General features: G+C 46.4%; 1 protein-coding gene across 1 annotated transcript; it reads left to right on the top strand.

Moving 5' to 3' along the window:
• Window positions 1-3743: 3743 nt before the first annotated feature.
• avpr1ab (arginine vasopressin receptor 1Ab) lies at window positions 3744-11145 on the top strand. The gene is made up of 3 exons (XM_066667936.1): window positions 3744-4237; window positions 6820-7483; window positions 10331-11145. Exons 1-3 carry the CDS (start codon window positions 3974-3976, stop codon window positions 10654-10656), a joined length of 1254 nt encoding a protein of 417 aa, XP_066524033.1. The 5' UTR covers window positions 3744-3973; the 3' UTR covers window positions 10657-11145.
• The last annotated feature ends 7808 nt before the right edge of the window (window positions 11146-18953 follow it).

Here is an 18953-nt window from a genome sequence, read left to right as displayed (position 1 = left end):
GCCCAGCTCTATTTGTATAACCCAGAACATCTAGGAAGAAGCCCATTACAAATATGAGAGGCCCCCACATGTATGTTATGATTCACATATTCCTTATTCTTTCCCTGCGGTACTTAAACAGGGTCCTCAGCATCACGTTATGACCCAGGGGTCTGCAACGATTAAGCACAATCTGCCTCAAGCTGGGACCATATTTGGGTACCATCTACTGAAGTTCAGGTTTGAGCTACGGGGTGAGAGTCAGGAGTAGTGAAGATGTAAGCTCCTACAACCTCGAATGGGATTTATTAAGTAGCTCTGATGGTAGCCCTAGATTGCACTGTGTTATGTAACAGCTCGTGGGAGGGGGCTGAGGCAGTGGGAACTAAAGGGGAGAGATGCTATGTCTTTGATCTAGCCTGTCCAAACATTATGAACAGTGGACATTAACGAGAGCGCGAGGTCAATTTCCCCCAGTGCTGCATGCCCACGCTACACGGAGCCATCACCATGGACACTGTCATGATGTCAAATGCTGTAAGGTTAGTGTTAACTCTCACAACCCCAACCCTACACTGGAGAGAGGACATTTTCCTTATGTGGTTCTCTGCTGCATATTTCAGTCCCACTAATGTCTGTACATTTTGTGGTTTTGGAAGGGACACATCTTTCAGTGAACTGCGAAAGTTTGTTAGTTAAATACTTTGTTTTCTTGCAACTATGACTAAGGAGCAACATTAGGTTTTCATAATTTTGGACATGTTCCTACGCAATCCATGTGGGGCTAGGCCTGACACTACTCCTGAATGAACATGACCTTCCAGCCCTCAGACAGCACTGAATGAGACACAGAGTCATGTAACTGTGATGTTCAGTAATACTTCATGCTGTTTTATCTCAAATTAACTCTGCACCTACTTTAACTCACACAGAATCACTGACCACCTCCTCCTTCTTCAGACTTCAGTTGTGTCTCCGGTATCGACCCGAGGAGGATAGGTTCCTCGTATGAGTCTTGGTTTCTTCCAAGGTTTCATCCTCGTGCGATGAGGGAGTTTTTCCTTGCCACTGTTGCTCATAGGAGGCTCAGACCCGGATCTCTGTAATGCTGCTTTGTGATGACTTTCTGTTGTGAAAGGCGCTGTATAAATAAAGTTTGATTGATTGATTGACTTCAGAAAACTGCCGTCACTGAACACAGCAGCTACATCAAGAAACAAAACCTGGAACTCTGTTACGCAGATGAAACCATGTTCACGTGTTCTTGCTTTCAGTACTCGAGAACCCAAACACCAAGAACCGTTTAGGAGCCCATATGTTGTTCTCACTCCACACAAAACAATGAGGATGCATCAGTTTTATGACTTGCCGACAAAGACGACCTGAAAATCCCATCGTTCACTGTGGCATCATGAATTTGCTCTTGCAAGATTAATTCTGAGGAACGTTCTTATTAAGATTTTTTTGTGTTCTTGGCTTTGACAAACAGCCCATACATCAACTCTAAACAAAACCTCAGTCCAGTTCTCTGAGCCCCAGCTTATTTCAGAGGGTCAGAAACACAGTGGAAACATTTCATCTTGTTTTCAGGAAACAGAGCTGTTGATGTCTCTGATTGTTGTTACTGACAGGTGCAAAAGCCAGCATTTTTTATTCAGTGCCTACAGCATCAGTGACTTTAGTGTGTGAAGGTACACTGTTAAAAATTATGGTTCTACAATGTTTTTTTAGAGAACTAAATTATATAGAACTCTGAATCCTTTACTAAAGAACCTCTGTAGGAGCATCATTGTTAAGTGTGCACCATTGATGTGGAGGCATATAATAGGATTTTAGAGAGAGGCATGTCATCAAAATTATTTTTTGTCAAAAAAATCAAAATTATTTAATTTCCCTGGAAGTTCATGGTTATTTCAGCAGGACAATGTCAGACCTCATCTGCACACACTGCAACAAGCTTCCTGTTATGCACCAACATTGAATGGTTCACAAACCAGAAAAGGTCATTCCCAGCTGGAACCAAAGAAAGAAAGCTGTTATTCAGAGGGAACCATGACGTTGTCCGTGTGCAAGTTCAGATAAAGAAGCTCCAGAAAGAGCTCAGAGCCTCAAATAAAGTGTTATTGCAGAGTGGAGCTGGACGTGTCATATACAGTATGATATATAAATAAATAATTGGAAATACAACATGTGTTTAGCGCAATACTAGGCGCGTTAGTGTGCTGTGTAAATGTGTTCATATTTAGAAATTGCAATTGGGATGTTCAGATCAACCCTTTATAAATCTTTTCTTTATGCTTTTGTCATTAAATTAAGTTTTAGATCATTTACACAGCACAGTCCTGATTTTACCACAGTTTATTCATTCATTCATTCATATTCTGTAACCCTTATCCAGTTCAGGGTCACGGTGGATCCAGAGCCTACCTGGAATCATTGGGTGCAAGGCGGGAATACACCCTGGAGGGGGCGCCAGTCCTTCACAGGGCAACACAGACACTTACACCTACAGACAATTTTCAGTCGGCAATCCACCTACCAACGTGTGTTTTTGGACGTGTTGTGTGGGAGAAAACCGGAGCACCTGGAGGAAACCTACGCAGACACAGAGAGAACACACCACACTCCTCACAGACAGTCACCCGGAGGAAACCCACGCAGACACAGAGAGAACACACCACACTCCTCACAGACAGTCACCCGGAGGAAACCCACGCAGACACAGAGAGAACACACCACACTCCTCACAGACAGTCACCCGGAGGAAACCCACGCAGACACAGAGAGAACACACCACACTCCTCACAGACAGTCACCCGGAATCGAACCCACAACCTCCAGACCCCTGGAGCTGTGTGTCGGTGACACTACCTGCTGCACCACCATGTCCAAATTTGCATGAAATACGATATTTCAAACAAGGATATTTATGGCAATTTTCCACTGCATGGAAGCTACACAACTCGACTCGGCATGGCTCTTTTGCTTTTCCACTGGTCGAATCTAGTCATTGGTCTTTGGAACTGGATTTGTATGTGAGTGGATATCTGAGTGAGTGAGTGAGTGAGTGAGTGAATATCTGAGTGAGTGAGTGAGTGAGTGAATGTGTATGTGAGTGAATATGTGAGTGAGTGAGTGAGTGAATGTATATGTGAGTGAATCTCTGAGTGAGTGAGTGAGTGAATGTATGTGAGTGAATATGTGAGTGAGTGAGTGAGTGAATGTATGTGAGTGAATATCTCAGTGAGTGAGTGAATGTGTATGTGAGTGAATATCTGAGTGAGTGAGTGAGTGAGTATGTTGTGGACCCTAAAGCTTCCGTCCTCAGTGTCTTTAGAAAGAGTAATGAAACTCCAATGACCACATGCAGTGTCCACACATTCCATCTTTATTTATACCTTTACGACCGTATGCTGTAAAACAAACAGCTTCACCTCCGAATGTGAACGCACTGTACCTTTAAAACTGATTCAAAGGACACAGCTGGACTCCAGGAACCTTCCTTTAAGGGGAAACGTCCATGAGTGGGCCCGACCCGAACATCTTTAGGTCATCAAACAATGAACGGAGGTGTTGGGGGGCTGCGTGCGCGCGCCTGTCGGCTGGTGTTTGGGCTTGTGAGGAGAGGGAGGTGGAGGAGGAGGAGGAAGAGGCGGCACTTTGAGGCTTCCTTTTAAAGCACGAGCGGCTGGGCAGGGTTTAGAAAAGTGACGCGCGTGCTGTGGTGTTATCTTGCTTACCTCTTGTGAACGCTCCCTGTTGCAAAACCTGCGCGTTCCCGGTGGCCGCAAACTGGATTTTAGCTCGCTGTCCCTCTGGCAAACCGCACATTTGAGCGCTCCCGGTTTGGATCTTTGCGCGCTCCCTGTGAGTCCAAGAAGGCGTCCCCATACCTCTCTCTGTTTACACGCATGACCGGGGAGCGAAGGCGCACGTGGGCTCGCAGGTGGCCCTCCACATCGCGGGAACGCGCGTCCTGAACCCCGGGTGAGCGATGCGCTCCGAGGGCACTAACGGCAGCGCGGTGCTGGAGGCCACAGCGGCGGGGAACAGCACCGGGGATCCGTTCGATCCGTACGGACGCAACGAGGACGTGGCCAGGCTGGAGATCGGCGTCCTGAGTGCCACGTTTCTGGCGGCGGTGACGGGAAACGCGTGCGTGCTGCTGGCTCTGCGGCGTGCCAACAAGAAGAACTCGCGCGTTAACCTGTTCATCAAACACCTGAGTCTCGCGGACCTCGTGGTGGCCTTCTTCCAGGTGGGTTTGTCTGAGACATGTTTGTAGTTCTACAATCACAGACTGTAGTTCACATGTTGCGCTGCATACTTTGTCACCCCTCTTTCCCCGTTCCTCAGCGCTCAGGACCCCCACAGAGCAGGTGTGATGCGGTGGTGGATCATTCTCAGCGCTGCAGTGACACTGACGTGGTGGTGGTGTGTTAGTGTGTGTTGTGCTGGTGTAGAGTGGATCAGACACAGCAGTGCTGCTGGAGTTTTTAAACCCCTCAGTGTCTGGACCGAGAACAGTCCACCGACCAAAAACATCCAGCCGACAGCGTCCTGTGTCACTGATGAAGGACTAGAGGACGAGCGACACACACTGTGCAGCGACAGATGAGCTACTGTCTCTGACTCTACATCTACAAGGTGGACCAACGAGGGAGGAGTGTCTCACAGAGTGGACAGAGAGTGGACACAGGGTTTAAAAACTCCAGCAGCACTGCTGTGTCTGATCCACTCTACACCAGTCCAAGGGAATGCGAAGCTGTGAAGCAGCAGAATGTAATTCAGACATCCACAAGACTATTTGGTTAGAGAAACAGTAACATGAAGAAACAGCAGGGTCTTGTGCAGCAAAGTCTACAGCAATGAATCATTTAAGGTGGACTTCCACAGTGTTATTGGAAGCGCTACAATCCCCAATGGCCTCGTCTGTGAAGAACAGACCTTAACTGTCTGATGTAGATGGGGGTGGGGGGCGTGGCAGATGAGAGGAGATTGTAAAAGATAGGTTTAAACAAGTGTATCATAAGACTTTTTTTATTTTCTACTCATTCAGTGACGCTGGTTTATTTCCATATTTTATAATAAAGATGAAACATTAACGTTAGGTGACTTTGGGATGATCAGGACACTGTGAGACAATAGAAGCTTGTATCTTCATGTGCTGCTTTTATTTTAAATTTATTTTGTAGCCAGTGAATAATACACAATAAAAGTCCTGGATAAATGGCATGATTGGTGCTGAGTGACTGCAGGTGTTTACATGTGCTAGTATCTCCATGTTTGTGGATGTTTCGTTTATTACATCATTTGAACACACAGCTGTCCTTCACACTGTGAAATTTCATGACGAATGAACCAATAGAAATGCTCCAAAATTACTCTGAATAAAATCATTTTACATTGACGTGTTGCATTTCCTTAAAAAAATGGCAATGGGGACTCGGTCCGGACATAAAAAGCTCTGCCCTCGTGTGTGCTGATGTTGTGAGGCGAGGAACACACAGAGGGTGGAGAATGGGACGTGTAGCTGTTTAAAAACCAGCTACATTTTATATTATATTTCATTTAGAGAACGATGGCACGGAGCCGGTTTATTGAACCTGGTGCACTTTGCAAACCAGCTCTGACCGTATTTTCCTTAAATGCGCGTAACTCCAACTCCTTCAAAAGCTGTACATTCTGTAGGAAAAGGTGATGAAGAAAAAAGCGTAAGAACGAGATGAAGGTGGAGAAGTGGAAGATGAAAAAATAAAGTAGAACAAGAAGAACATTTTTAATTTAGAATTAGAATCACTTTATTGGCCACTGTGCTGCAAACAGAGGAATGTGTTCTCTGCATTTAACCCAATCTTTGCACTGAAACACATTTACACACACACTAGCGAACACTAGGGGGCAGTGAGTGGTGGGCAGCCCTAGCCACGGCACATGGTGAGCAAGTGGGGGTTAGGTGACTTGCTCAAGGGCACTTCAGTCGTGGATGTTGAGGGAGGAGACAGCGCTGTTCCTTCACTCCCCCTGGCCCCAGTTTTCCTGTTACTCCTTTGAATCCAAACTGTGACTTTCCAGTGGCTGAGTGACTGGGCGAGTGTGGGAAAGGAGGTCTGGAGGTTGCGCCTCATACTAAAAACACAGGGTTGAACAAAAATATGTATAAATCTCAAAATAAATCTGTGGCAAATAAAATAAAACAGTGCCTAAGACAAATAAATTAAACTAATAAAATGAAACTGTCAAAAAAGAATAGCACAGTTGCACGGTGGTGTCAATGTCACACAGCTCCAGCGTCTCTGGGTCTTCACTTTCTTTCGGGAGTGTGTTGTGTTCTCTCTCTGTCTGTGTGGGTTTCCTTCCCTTTCTTCCTGTGTGAGTGTGTGAGTGACAGGGTGAGTGTGTGAGTGACAGGGTGAGTGTGTAAAACTGTCCACAGGTGTGAGTGACTGGGTGAGTGTGTGAGTGACTGGGTGAGTGTGTGAGTGATTGGGTGAGTGTGTGAAACTGCCCACAGGTGTGAGTGTGTGAGTGACTGGGTGAGTGTGTGAAACTGTCTACAGGTGTGAGTGTGTGAGTGACTGGGTGAATGTGTGAGTGAGTGTGTGAAACTGTCCACAGATGTGAGTGTGTGAATGATTGGGTGAGTGTGTGAACCTGTCCACAGGTGTGAGTGTCTGAGTGAGTGTGAGACTGGGTGAGTGTGTGAAACTGTGATGGACTGGGGTCCTTTCTGAGGTGTGTTCCTGCATTTTTGCCCCACCACATCCCGGATCAGAATGAAGTGCTTACATAAGATGAATGAATGAATAAAGTGATACATGATTTTTCCTTCTGTTGCAGGTCTTGCCGCAGCTGTGCTGGGAGGTGACGTTCCGCTTCCACGGGCCAGACCTGCTGTGTCGGGCAGTGAAGCATGCGCAGGTGTTGGGCATGTTTGCGTCCGCCTACATGCTCGTGATGCTGACGGTGGACCGCTACCTGGCCGTGTGCCACCCCCTCGAGACGCTGCGGCGGCGGCCGGCGAGACGAGCACGTGCCACCATCGCAGCCACATGGCTGTGCAGTGCACTGCTGAGTGCCCCCCAGTACTTCATCTTCTCGCTGAGCGAGGTACATGCCGGCTCAGGGGTCTACGACTGCTGGGGTCACTTCATCGAGCCATGGGGCACCCGTGCCTACGTCACGTGGATCGCTGCGGGCATCTTCCTGGTACCCGTGCTGGCGCTTGCACTCTGCTATGGCCTCATCTGCCGTAGCATCTGGAGGAACGTGAAGGGCAAGGCGTGCACCACTGGACGAGGTGTTGGAGGAGGAGGAAAAGTAGCGGTAGGGCGTGGGGGTCTTGTGGGAGGGGCCCGGGTCAGCGGCGCGTCCACCATCTCACGCGCCAAGCTCAGGACGGTGAAGATGACTTTTGTGATCGTGCTGGCCTATGTCATTTGCTGGGCGCCGTTCTTTGTGGTGCAGATGTGGTCCGTGTGGGACGACGAGTTCTCGTGGCACGGTGAGAATCACAACTCTTTACACTTTATTGTGGCCGCTGGTTTTGTTGGAGCATTCCATGTACCGTCCAGTACCTTTGGAATGAACGCAGTTCCACTGCTCCACATCCCTTGGTCTTTTTATACTCTGTGGGATCCTAGATTGCAAAATTATTCTGACCCAGGTGTGGTCCACATCCCCTATTTTTCACCTTCCTAAAAAAGCTACATATGCTAATATTCAACACAAACCCAGCAACAAAAATGTGAGAGAAGTCTATATGACATTCGTTTTTTGTTTAAATTAACTCCAAACATGGACTTCCCAAAAACCTATTTTCAAAGGTGCTTATATATAGTGAAAAAACACATTATAAACATTAATGAAGTTTTCTTTAGAGCTCTGAACTGTGGAGACATGGGTGTTGGCTACTCACTGCTACAAACATGATGTGATGTGTTTTTCTTAAAACTTGTGGCTCACACATTGACTATTCATGAGATAGTTGTGAAAACATAGGTGAGAAATCCCCTCCCCACTGTTAAAGAAAGTGACCCATTAGCCCCCACCACATCAGTGAGACCAACTGAGTCATTTGCAAACAGTGGTATTTTAGTGATTTAGTAATGACACAGACTGCTTTGGAGCAACAAAGCCATAAATATGAACCTCAGATGACTGTTTGAAAGCAGCTGAGAGCATCCAAACTTTACTACAAGAGGTTTTTTTCTCTAGCGGCTGAGCTCTGTGCCTCTGCGCAATTACAAAACATTTACAGTAAGCTTTACACACACTATCACTGGAATATACTACTGAACTACCTAGCTTAGAAGCTAATGAGCATCATTCATGCTGCAGAAAAACAAGTCTAATGTATTTCACTTACTCATCACAAAACGAAGTCGTTCCTCCTCAGGCAGCTGAAATGTGTCACTGTGCCGTATTTAAGATCCATGCTCAGTGCAAAAACATAGCCACATGCTTTATTTATAGGACTAAAATGAGCGTTTTCACACATTGTGTTGCAGCTGTAATCCTCCAATAATAGCAGTCAGATTAGCATGTTATTGTCATAAGAATATGAATGGGTTAGACATGCCTCTTGTTACTTGTTCTATGACAACCACGTCATAGAGCTGCGTAAGTGTTTTGGCGTAAGTTCTGACTTATCCCAGCGGCTGGAGCACCGACTCCCGACTCCAGAGGGATAAGAGAACAGTAGAGAGGGGGCAATAAACACAAGCCCAGTAGCCCACAGTGATTGTGAGTCGGTTGGAATAGCAGCTGCTATATTTTGTTGTCAGACCGATGGTTTAACATTTATAGAATGAGTGATCCACCTACCAGGTGGTTGGAGACTCAAAAGTGTCCGTAGGTGTGACCGTGAGTGAATGTGAGTGTGTGTTGCCCGGTGAAGGACTGGCGCCCCCTCCAGGGTGTATTCCCGCCTTGCGCCCAATGATTCCAGGTAGGCTCTGAACCCACCGCGACCCTGAACTGGATAAGGGTTACAGATAATGAATGAATGAATGAATGGATGGATGAATGAATGAATGAACAAATGATGACATAGAAAAAGTGGATACCGCCCATCCCCAGCACCTGTATGGTGCTGATAAAATGGACTGTGAAAACAAAAAGGTTGCTTTAATATTTTGGCAGACCACAGCAGAACTGCGGATCAGGTTTGTGCAGGCAACACTGCACAGTAGAGTGAGGCATCACCCCAGAACAATGGTTATTGAACATGGGGCTGTTACAATTAGGTCTGTCTGCTCCGGGAGCTACCCCAGGGCAGTTAACCTCACTCAGCCTTGGTTGTATTAGCTCAGAGATGCTTGGAATGAAATGATATCAATCAACCCTATTAACATGCCCTTATCCAGGGTGACTTAGAGAATGTGCAGACTGTCCATTACTTTCCAGTCCTGATAGCAGGAGTCTATTTTTGGATTGTAATTTTATGGTGAAGCATTAGATACCTCAGTTCAGCTGTAATATAAGGTTAATAACTGTGTGGAAGTGGTCCCTCCGACTGCTCTATGACTCCATTAGAGAATCTTACATGAAGTGCAACTAAAAAGTTGTTATTTATTAGATTAATATGCTGATGTGACAGATTTGGGCAGTTTGTGTTCTCCGAAAAGGACGTAAACTACTCAGTGGTGTTGTGTTAACGGCGGTTCAAAAATAAGCTGTATATATTTGGATTGAGTCCAGCTGTCTCGATGGTGCTGTGGCTCAAGCTGATTTGTTTCTTTGTTTCTGGCATATACCTCACTAACTCACTCACTCACATTTAGCAAGCTGGATACTCTCCACAAGAGGGTGCTATTAAATTAACTTTTGCATTAAAATAACATCCTATTGCTTAATGTGCTAAAGCTATTTAAATGCCCCCTTGTGGACATGGCCATTCTCCAAACTCCCTTAAAACCTTTTGCGATGGTTCATAAACTGTATGTAAATGACCTCTGCTCTGATTGGCTGCCCTGTATTTTGCCTCATTTAGAAAGAAGTCGGTGCAAAAACAATGCTTTTTACTGCAGTACAAATGTTGGCAAAGTATTTGCAGGTTGAATTTTGTTGGTGGAATTAGGTAAAACATGTTGGATTGTGACATCGCAAAAATAATGAATTTGTAACAGATTGTTTTCGTAGCTTGGCTGTTGTTGACTGTATGGAGAGGATGCTCATTTTAAACCACGATAAACATTGTTACTGACTATGCTCTCCTTTATTAAACTACATTTTATTCATATACCAACACCACCAGAGTCCCATAGAGTTTTAACTGAGTGGGTTTCTTCTACGTTTCCCATTATTTTAACCACTTAATCTATGTCTTCTATGTTTTTTCCCTTTCCAGACTCTGAGAACACAGCAGTAACCCTCTCAGCTCTGCTGGCAAGTCTCAACAGCTGCTGCAATCCCTGGATCTACATGCTATTCAGTGGTCACCTCCTTCACGACTTCCTGCGCTGTCTACCGTGCTGGAAGCCTGGCCGCTCTGCCCGGTCCGGCTCAGATGGCAGCGTGCGGAGGACCACCGCTGTGAGCAAAGTGCCTCCCACCCGGACTCCCACAAATGTCTCTGATTCATGGAAGGAACCGTGCAACTCCCGCAAGTCCAGTCAGACCGTGGTGCTGGACTTCCCTCGCAGAGCCAGCCATACCATCCCACTGGAAACCTAGAAACGGCCATGTGTAAGGTTTACTCTACATTCAGACCTAGATCTGCAGTTCTTTGAGGTTACCCAAGTGACAGCAGCACCTCTGTGCCACTAGTTCCCAAGCTTTTTACCACCAACACCGACCAGAGGACAACTCGTGGCATTTTTGGTGGATTAGGAGGGGGCAGGGATTGCAGTGGGAATCAGTGGTGGCCCATGAGGTGCCGTAGTATTCTGCTGTTGACATAGTAAACTTTATGGCGTCTTAAAACACTACATACCACAGCAAAACTGGGCTGATTCCAACAGACAAGGTGGTCACAAAGGGGTCTGCTGCCTGCGAGGAACAAGTGCATGTCTTTTGGCCTCTACTCGATTATGAAAATCGTTTCAATGGCCGTCAAACCTGGAAATCTTGTCATGTTCAGTTGTTGCGACCTGGTACCAAACGACCTACAGCCCCATACCTGTCTGTGTCAGTGTTTGGGAACCTCTGCACTAGCTACACAGCTGTGGCATGATTGTGTCGAGTGCAGTTACCTAGCTACCAACATATGGGTCTTGGGCTCGAATGGCACCAACTGACTGTAGTATATAACTATATTGAATGTAGATATACAAAAAATAGATGTTTAGGCCCCTTTTGGCCACAACAGTGTTAATTTTGGTTGGCTAGGCAACAGCAAATTTTCCAGAATTGTGTAAATGTATTCATGTTGTTTGGCTGTGCTTTCGCGCAGACAAACATCTGCGTTGTGAAGGTAACTGTTCACATACTCGCCTATGTGCTATACATTTAACTGGAGGCTTCCACTAGAGGGCAGACCAGAGAAAGACATGGGTCTTGGGATGATGTTGATTGCCTGCACTGCCCCCTACTGTTAACGTGTGAACTGCACCTTGTGTATGCGTAGCGTTTATTTTTGGAGAAAGTGCACAACATACGCACCAAATGGATGCAGGATACACGAGGCAGCCATGAGGCATACATGAACACGTAGATAACAGCAGTGTATCGCTACCCTAACAGTATCAGTAGTTTTTGCCTTGGCAACAACTACTATTTGTAACCACCTAACAACATTGATTGAAGATGAAACAGCATTGATTGACTTGGAGATGAAAATAGTGTTAACTCTGGTTGCCTAGGCAACAATAATATCTCTGATTGTGCCATTGTTGGTGGTTGCCTAGGTGAGGGGGCTATTTTCGCACTATATTTTAGGCCATGCAACACTGATCAATAGACATTAAAGAAAAGCATGTGTTTTAATAAAATGGCATCGCAGAGGGAAATTTATGGCTCATAGGTTGCTCCGTAACGGTTCAGGAGACACGCAGGTGATGATCCTAAAATATCTCCCTTAGGAGAAAAAGAATGGGACAAAAGGGTGACATGCAACACGAGACAAATGGGAGAGCTCATCTGGTAGATACTGAGATCTCCACTAAAACTCCAGGGGAGACGTGTGAGATCTCTGAGGTCTCAGGAGACACATCTGAGCAGCAGGGGACTTGCACAGGTCTCTTTTGTCTTAGAGAAACTACAGATATAAGAGATAAGTGTATAATAAATGTAAATCTTATGAATGTGAAAGTGTACGCAGCAAAAACTTTCATCTTAAACCCGCAGTAAAACTAGACGTTTTACAGCAAAACTTTTACAAGTGAAATCCTATTCATTTTAATAGAATTCATGCATTGTGAAATTTGCACTGCTTTCGAGGTGAACATGTTTCAGGTTTGCACACGTCCTCGACCAATAGCACTGCTGCTTAAGCTGTGGCGACATGGAGGGGTTTTGTACAGCAGCACGACCTTTTTATATAACACGGTCGGAGCCAAATATGAGCTGCTGGTCTGGAGCTGGATTCAGTTGGGTGTCTGGAGTTGACAGAATACATAATTATACATAATAACCTTAATTTGCGGTGTTGTTTTAACTGAGGGCAGCACAGTGGCGCTGTAGGTAGTGTCTCTGTCACAGCTCCAGGGGCCTGGAGGTTGTGGGTTTGAGTCCCGCTCCGGGTGACTGTCTGTGAGGAGCGTGGTATGTTCTCCCTGTGTCTGCGTGGGTTTCCTCCGGGTGACTGTCTGTGAGGAGTGTGGTGTGTTCTCTCTGTGTCTGCGTGGGTTTCCTCCGGGTGACTGTCTGTGAGGAATGTGGTGTGTTCTCCCTGTGTCTGCGTGGGTTTCCTCCGGGTGACTGTCTGTGAGGAGCATGGTGTGTTCTCCCTGTGTCTGCGTGGGTTTCCTCCGGGTGACTGTCTGTGAGGAGTGTGGTGTGTTCTCCCTGTGTCTGCGTGGGTTTCCTCCGGGTGACTGTCTGTGAGGAGTGTGGTGTGTCCTCCCTGTGTCTGCGTGGGTTTCCTCCGGGTGACTGTCTGTGAGGAGTGTGGTGTGTTCTCCTTGTGTCTGCGTGGGTTTCCTCCGGGTGACTGTCTGTGAGGAGTGTGGTGTGTTCTCCCTGTGTCTGCGTGGGTTTCCTCCGGGTGACTGTCTGTGAGGAGCATGGTGTGTTCTCCCTGTGTCTGCGTGGGTTTCCTCTGGGTGACTGTCTGTGAGGAGTGTGGTGTGTTCTCTCTGTGTCTGCGTGGGTTTCCTCCGGGTGACTGTCTGTGAGGAGTGTGGTGTGTTCTCTCTGTCTGCGCGTGGGTTTCCTCCGGGTGACTGTCTGTGAGGAGTGTGGTGTGTTCTCTCTGTGTCTGCATGGGTTTCCTTTGGGTGACTGTCTGTGAGGAGAGTGGTGTATTCTCCCTGTGTCTGCGTGGGTGTCCTCCGGGTGCTCCGGTTTCCTCCCACGCTCCAAAAACACACGTTGGTAGGTGGATTGGTGTCTCAAAAGTGTGTAAGTGAATGTGTGAGTGTGTGTCGCCCCTGTGAAGGACTGGCCCCTCTCCAGGCTCCGGACCCATCTCGACCCTGAACTGGATAAGCACTTACAGACAATGAATGAATGAATGCTTTTTATTGATTTTGGTTGATTGAGTAGCCAGTTTGTTGGATAAAAGCCAAAATGTAATGGTTACATCCCCAGTGCATTTCTCATAGACCAATGACATGTGTAAATTTCTTCACAGTCTCCATGTAGACTGAAGGCAGAAAGGTTAACTTAGATGCAGAAAGCATAAGGAGTTTCACACCCTTTCAATGAAGCCTACGCTCAGCTTTGTGATTGTGTCTGTCTCTGAGTTGGTTTTATTCTGTCTCTTTGGATCTGAGTTGTTTCCCTGAAGGTCTGAAGTCTTTGTGCATGCTTCTCTGCACCACTTTCCAGTTCTTGTTTTGTCTTGCAAGCAGGAAGCATTAGTGGGACAGCTTTACTGCTGCTGTTCATCTACAGTTTATTATGTCTCCATTCACATCACAAGCCTCATTGCTCAGGTTTGATGTTTCCTTCAGATCAATACTATGGAGCTAAACCAATGACATAAATGTGAATTTGAATTTTGAATATGGGAATGATTAATTAATTCATTCATTCATTCATTCATTGTCTGTAGCCCTTATCCAGTTCAGGGTCGCAGTGGGTCCTGAGCCTGGAGAGGGGCAAGTCCTTCACAGGGCGACACACACACACACACATTTCCACTTTTTTTATTTTGAGTTGCCAATCCACCTACCAGCGTGTGTTTTTGGAGCGTGGGAGAAACAGGGAGAACACACCACACTCTTCACAGACAGTCACCCGGAGGAAACCCACACAGACACAGAGAGAACACACCACACTCCTCACAGACAGTCACCCAGAGGAAACCCACGCAGACACAGGGAGAACACACCACACTCCTCACAGAAAGTCACCCGGAGGAAACCCACGCAGACACAGAGAGACCACACCACACTCCTCACAGACAGTCACCCGGAGGAAACCCACGCAGACACAGAGAGAACACACCACACTCCTCACAGACAGTCACCCGGAGGAAACCCACGCAGACACAGGGAGAACACACCACACTCCTCACAGACAGTCACCCGGAGGAAACCCACGCAGACACAGAGAGAACACACCACACTCCTCACAGACAGTCACCCGGAGGAAACCCACGCAGACACAGAGAGAACACACCACACTCCTCACAGACAGTCACCCGGAGGAAACCCACGCAGACACAGAGAGAACACACCACACTCCTCACAGACAGTCACCCGGAGGAAACCCACGCAGACACAGAGAGAACACACCACACTCCTCACAGACCCTGGAGCTGTGTGACTGAGACACCACCATGCATTCCCTACATTTGAATTATATTTGTCTAAATATTTCATATTTGGGTTATATTTCAATGGCATTTGATCAATTAGAAATTTCACATTAAAAATATTCTGATTATAAAAATTCAGATTTGTAGTGAGTGTAGCATCATTACAGTGTCTTCATATTTGTATGGTCAGACTGTATTAGCCACATCAGTTGCCATAGTTACAGCACAAGTATGAGCACAGGGCGGGAAGACAACAAGCTCCAACCCCAAACGACAAAAATATACAGATGTTCAGAGATCCCATTTGAAACTAAGCCTACGAATGGGGCTTGAATCTGATTGGACAAAAGTGCTGTGGCTTTCTGCTGCTCAGACTGCAGACCCTCCATCTCTCCTGCTCCAGGCATTTAAACTGAAAAATCAGATTTGAGCTGCTTGTCTGAACAAGGCCATAAAGGTCACTGTGGCCACAAACTGGATATAAGTCACATCTAGGACCACATCATGGATCATCACTGTCTATAAAAAGGTGTATCACCATCATTAACACTCATAAGGCCCCCCTTTTTATTGTCTAGAGTCTCTAGAGTAGAGAACAGAATAGAGGACATCAAATAATGCCATTCTGGGCTTCAGAAGGACATATTCTCCCCATTTTCCAAAAGTAAACACAGCTCTGTTTCTTAATGAAACGTCTGTGACCCGCTTTGGCCCAAACCCCACGAGCCCCACAGCAGTGTTCTCCCCCTGTGTAAACAGCCCCTGTTCAGAACGCCCGCTTTCAGCACCTGTTCCTTTAAATGATAATGAGCCGCTCGCTGTTCACCCCGACCCCGAGCGCACAGCAGTGAGGAGCGAGGAGCAGAAGCTCTGGATTTTAGTCGTTTTCACTCTGTTCTCTTTCTTCTCCGTTTTTACTCAGTGCTCTTATTTCTCCGCGCTCATTGTGTCTGTTTTGCTGAGTTTAACCTCGTCTTTGCGCTCTCACACAAACACGGGTCCAGCGCTGTGATTGGACAGACTCAGACGAGGGGGCGGGGCCATTCTAAAGTCTCTGCACTTGACGTCAGAAGTGGAGCAGTATCAGAACGACTCGTTTTATCCCGCGTTTCTGACTCAGGCAGCGCACAGAAAACTGACTGGGGTCTTGTTTCACAGTGTGTGGGTTGGTGGGCTCCAGATCCACACAGTAATGTGAACATGCTCTGAACACAGGATTCTTAATGTTTCCTTTAGACGCTTTAATATCACTGATATTATTTGACATTGTGCAAATCTAAGTGTGTTTTCAGTGTTGTGTCTCAGTGTCAGGAGAAAAGAAGTGTTTTCTACAGTTGAACGTGGTGAGAGTATCACTGCCGCTGAATGCAGGGGGAATTTCACTGCCTTCGCTCATTAGAAAGCCAGCCATTTGTGATTGATCCATCACTGCTACGCTCCCAGATTTCACTGCTTGCCTCTCAGGTCACAGAGTGCGTGCTCATGGATACTGACACTGCACTTCATTCATGGCTGTGTGTGTGTGTGTGTGTGTGTGTAGCTGGGCATGTATATCCTCTAGTGTGATTAAGTTGTGAGCCACTGACATTTTTCTTAGCTGTTTACAACTGTGACAGGAAAACTCTGCATGTGTGTGAGAGCCAACGGGAGTGTGTATAGGAAACTGTGCGTGTGTGTGTGGGTGTGTGTGTGTGTACCAGTAATATATCACGTTCTGAGGACCAATGCCTGTTTACAAGGTCACATTGTGAGGAATTCTCTTCCATGTGGAAACTAAATCATTTTAAAGTTGGGTTAAAGTTAGGGTTAAGAATGTAGTGCTTATCGAAATGTTATTGTTAAGTCTCAAAAAAATAAATGGAAGTCTATGTAATGTCCCCACAATTCACAGATAGAAGATTTTTTCTGTGTGTGTGTGTGTGTGTTGGGGGGGGGGGTGTGAGAGAGAGAGAGAGGGGGGGAGAGAGGGAGGGAGGGAGGGAGAAGAGAGAGAGAAAGAGAGAGAGGGAGAGAAAGAGAGAGAGAGAGGGAGAGAGAGAGAGAGAGAGAGAGAGAGAGAGAGAGATCCCTAAGCTCACTGTTTACTACACTGCAGACAATGCTTTGTCTGCCTCAGGCCTATATCTGACCTGTGTTGACGGAGTGTTTTGACCATGTGTCTGAGGCTGATTAACTCTAAGCTGTGACCCCTGATATCACTCGCTGTAAATATGAATAATCCAAATAAAGAAATGATGGATATTCACTGTCCCTCAAAATGGCACTTTCTTTGTACGTGGGGCAAATCTACAGAGAAAACATTAATGAAACCAACTGCGCATCTGATGTCCTTGCATCTGTCCGTCCTCTCAGCTCCACTGACCACACAGGAGCACTTCGTAGTTCTACAATTACAGAAGGTAGGCCATCTGTTGTACTTTCTTATCATTCACCCTGTTCTTCTCAGGACGTCCCCTGGTGCGAGTGGATCAGACACAGCAGTGCTGCTGGAGCTTTTAAACCCCTCAGTGTCTGGACTGAGAACAGTCCACCGACCAAAAACATCCAGCCGACAGTGTCCTGTGTCACTGATGAAGGACTAGAGGACGGCCGACACACACTGACCTGAGATCTGACCGTGTGGCAGAGCTGAGCCGGCCTGATGTACTCAGCTGTACACTCTTAAATATAAAGGTGCTACAAAGGGTTCTTTAAATGATGCCACACTTTAAGAGATGTGTGAGTGTGAAGAATGGTTCTAGACCCATTTAAAAGTATTAGAAGAAATGGTTCTTTACAGAACAAAAATGGTTATTCTCAGAAAACCTTTTGTAGCAGCTTTATTTTGTTATTAGGTGTAGGTTACTTTTTATTGGAAGGTACACAGACAGCAGTCACAGGGACCAGGGCCCGGGGGTGGGGGGGGGGGTCGGGGGTGTCTAGAGTTTTTTTGCCTCATTGCAGCAAATTTCTTTGACGAGGTACAGAAAAGCAAAACTGAGTTGTAAACAACTGTTAACTCATTATCTACAGGTATCTGTAAAGTACACAGTCATAACGTCAGGAAAGAACATAAACCTCAGCTCCGTCTGCTCTAAATACTGTGGCGTTTAACACACTGTGGGTGTGTGTGTATTCCATCACGAAAGCAACACAGACCAACAGCCAACTGAGTCAAAGGGACATGCAGCAACAGCAGCAGCTCCCCCAGGTCCTAGTGCTCCCAAGATTCGTTACATTGTTAATATGGAGAGGGTGAGAGAACTAGGGTGACCAGACGTCCTCTTTTACCCGGACATGTCCTTGTTTACGTCAGGCAAAGCTCACGTACCTACCCTCATCTCGAGCAGCTATGCCGAAGTGTAAATGTAAGTTCTCGGATGAATTTGTTTTGTGTAGAAAATAAAGGTGTAAAGGACCTAAAAGCACACATAGGTTCAGCTAAGAATACAACGGCAGCGAGGGGCGAGACCCCTGCCTCCGCACGTGTCCTCTTTTTCACCATCTCAGATCTGGTCCCCTATATTTGTCACATGCATGGCCATACGCAGGACAGCTAGCAGTGCAATGCTGTGGTGACTGCTCTCTCACACACAACAGTAAAGTGCTGACTGACCATCCCCTTTGAAGACAGATACGGAATAACAGTGACAGCCCTGCACTCACTTCTTACTTTCATTTTATTTATCTTTAAACTCCTTACATGATCTTTACATTAACAAGGAAGTCATTACAACTCCATTCACGTGGGGCTCTACCTATGTTTACCCCTGATTAGGGGCGGGGCTCTGCAGAGCAGCTCACAGCGTGCCCCATGCCCCCGGTAAAAGAGCCACTGTTGTATTGTTGTGGTGTGTGTCGTTGTGTTGTGGTAACCCGCTCTCCAATGTTATTACCCACAGCCCCTGTGCTTTGTTGTGATTGAGGGGCTGATGTGAAAATTGCGTTGTAATAAAATTCTGCTTAAAAGTGCTATGTTGTCCTCACATTATTCATCACTTTTCTACGATATTATTATTACCATGGCGACCAGGCTGAGAGCAGAAGAGGAGGACACACACGGGAGATCAGGGAGTAACAGGGACAGCTGGATGATAACAGACAAACAGCGGACGATGACCAGTCCACC

Source organism: Hoplias malabaricus, chromosome 4, assembly GCF_029633855.1.
Source record: "Hoplias malabaricus isolate fHopMal1 chromosome 4, fHopMal1.hap1, whole genome shotgun sequence".
Taxonomy (NCBI): domain Eukaryota; kingdom Metazoa; phylum Chordata; class Actinopteri; order Characiformes; family Erythrinidae; genus Hoplias; species Hoplias malabaricus.
The sequence above is the reverse complement of the archived record's forward strand: the minus strand, read 5'-3'. Positions and strand labels throughout refer to the sequence as shown.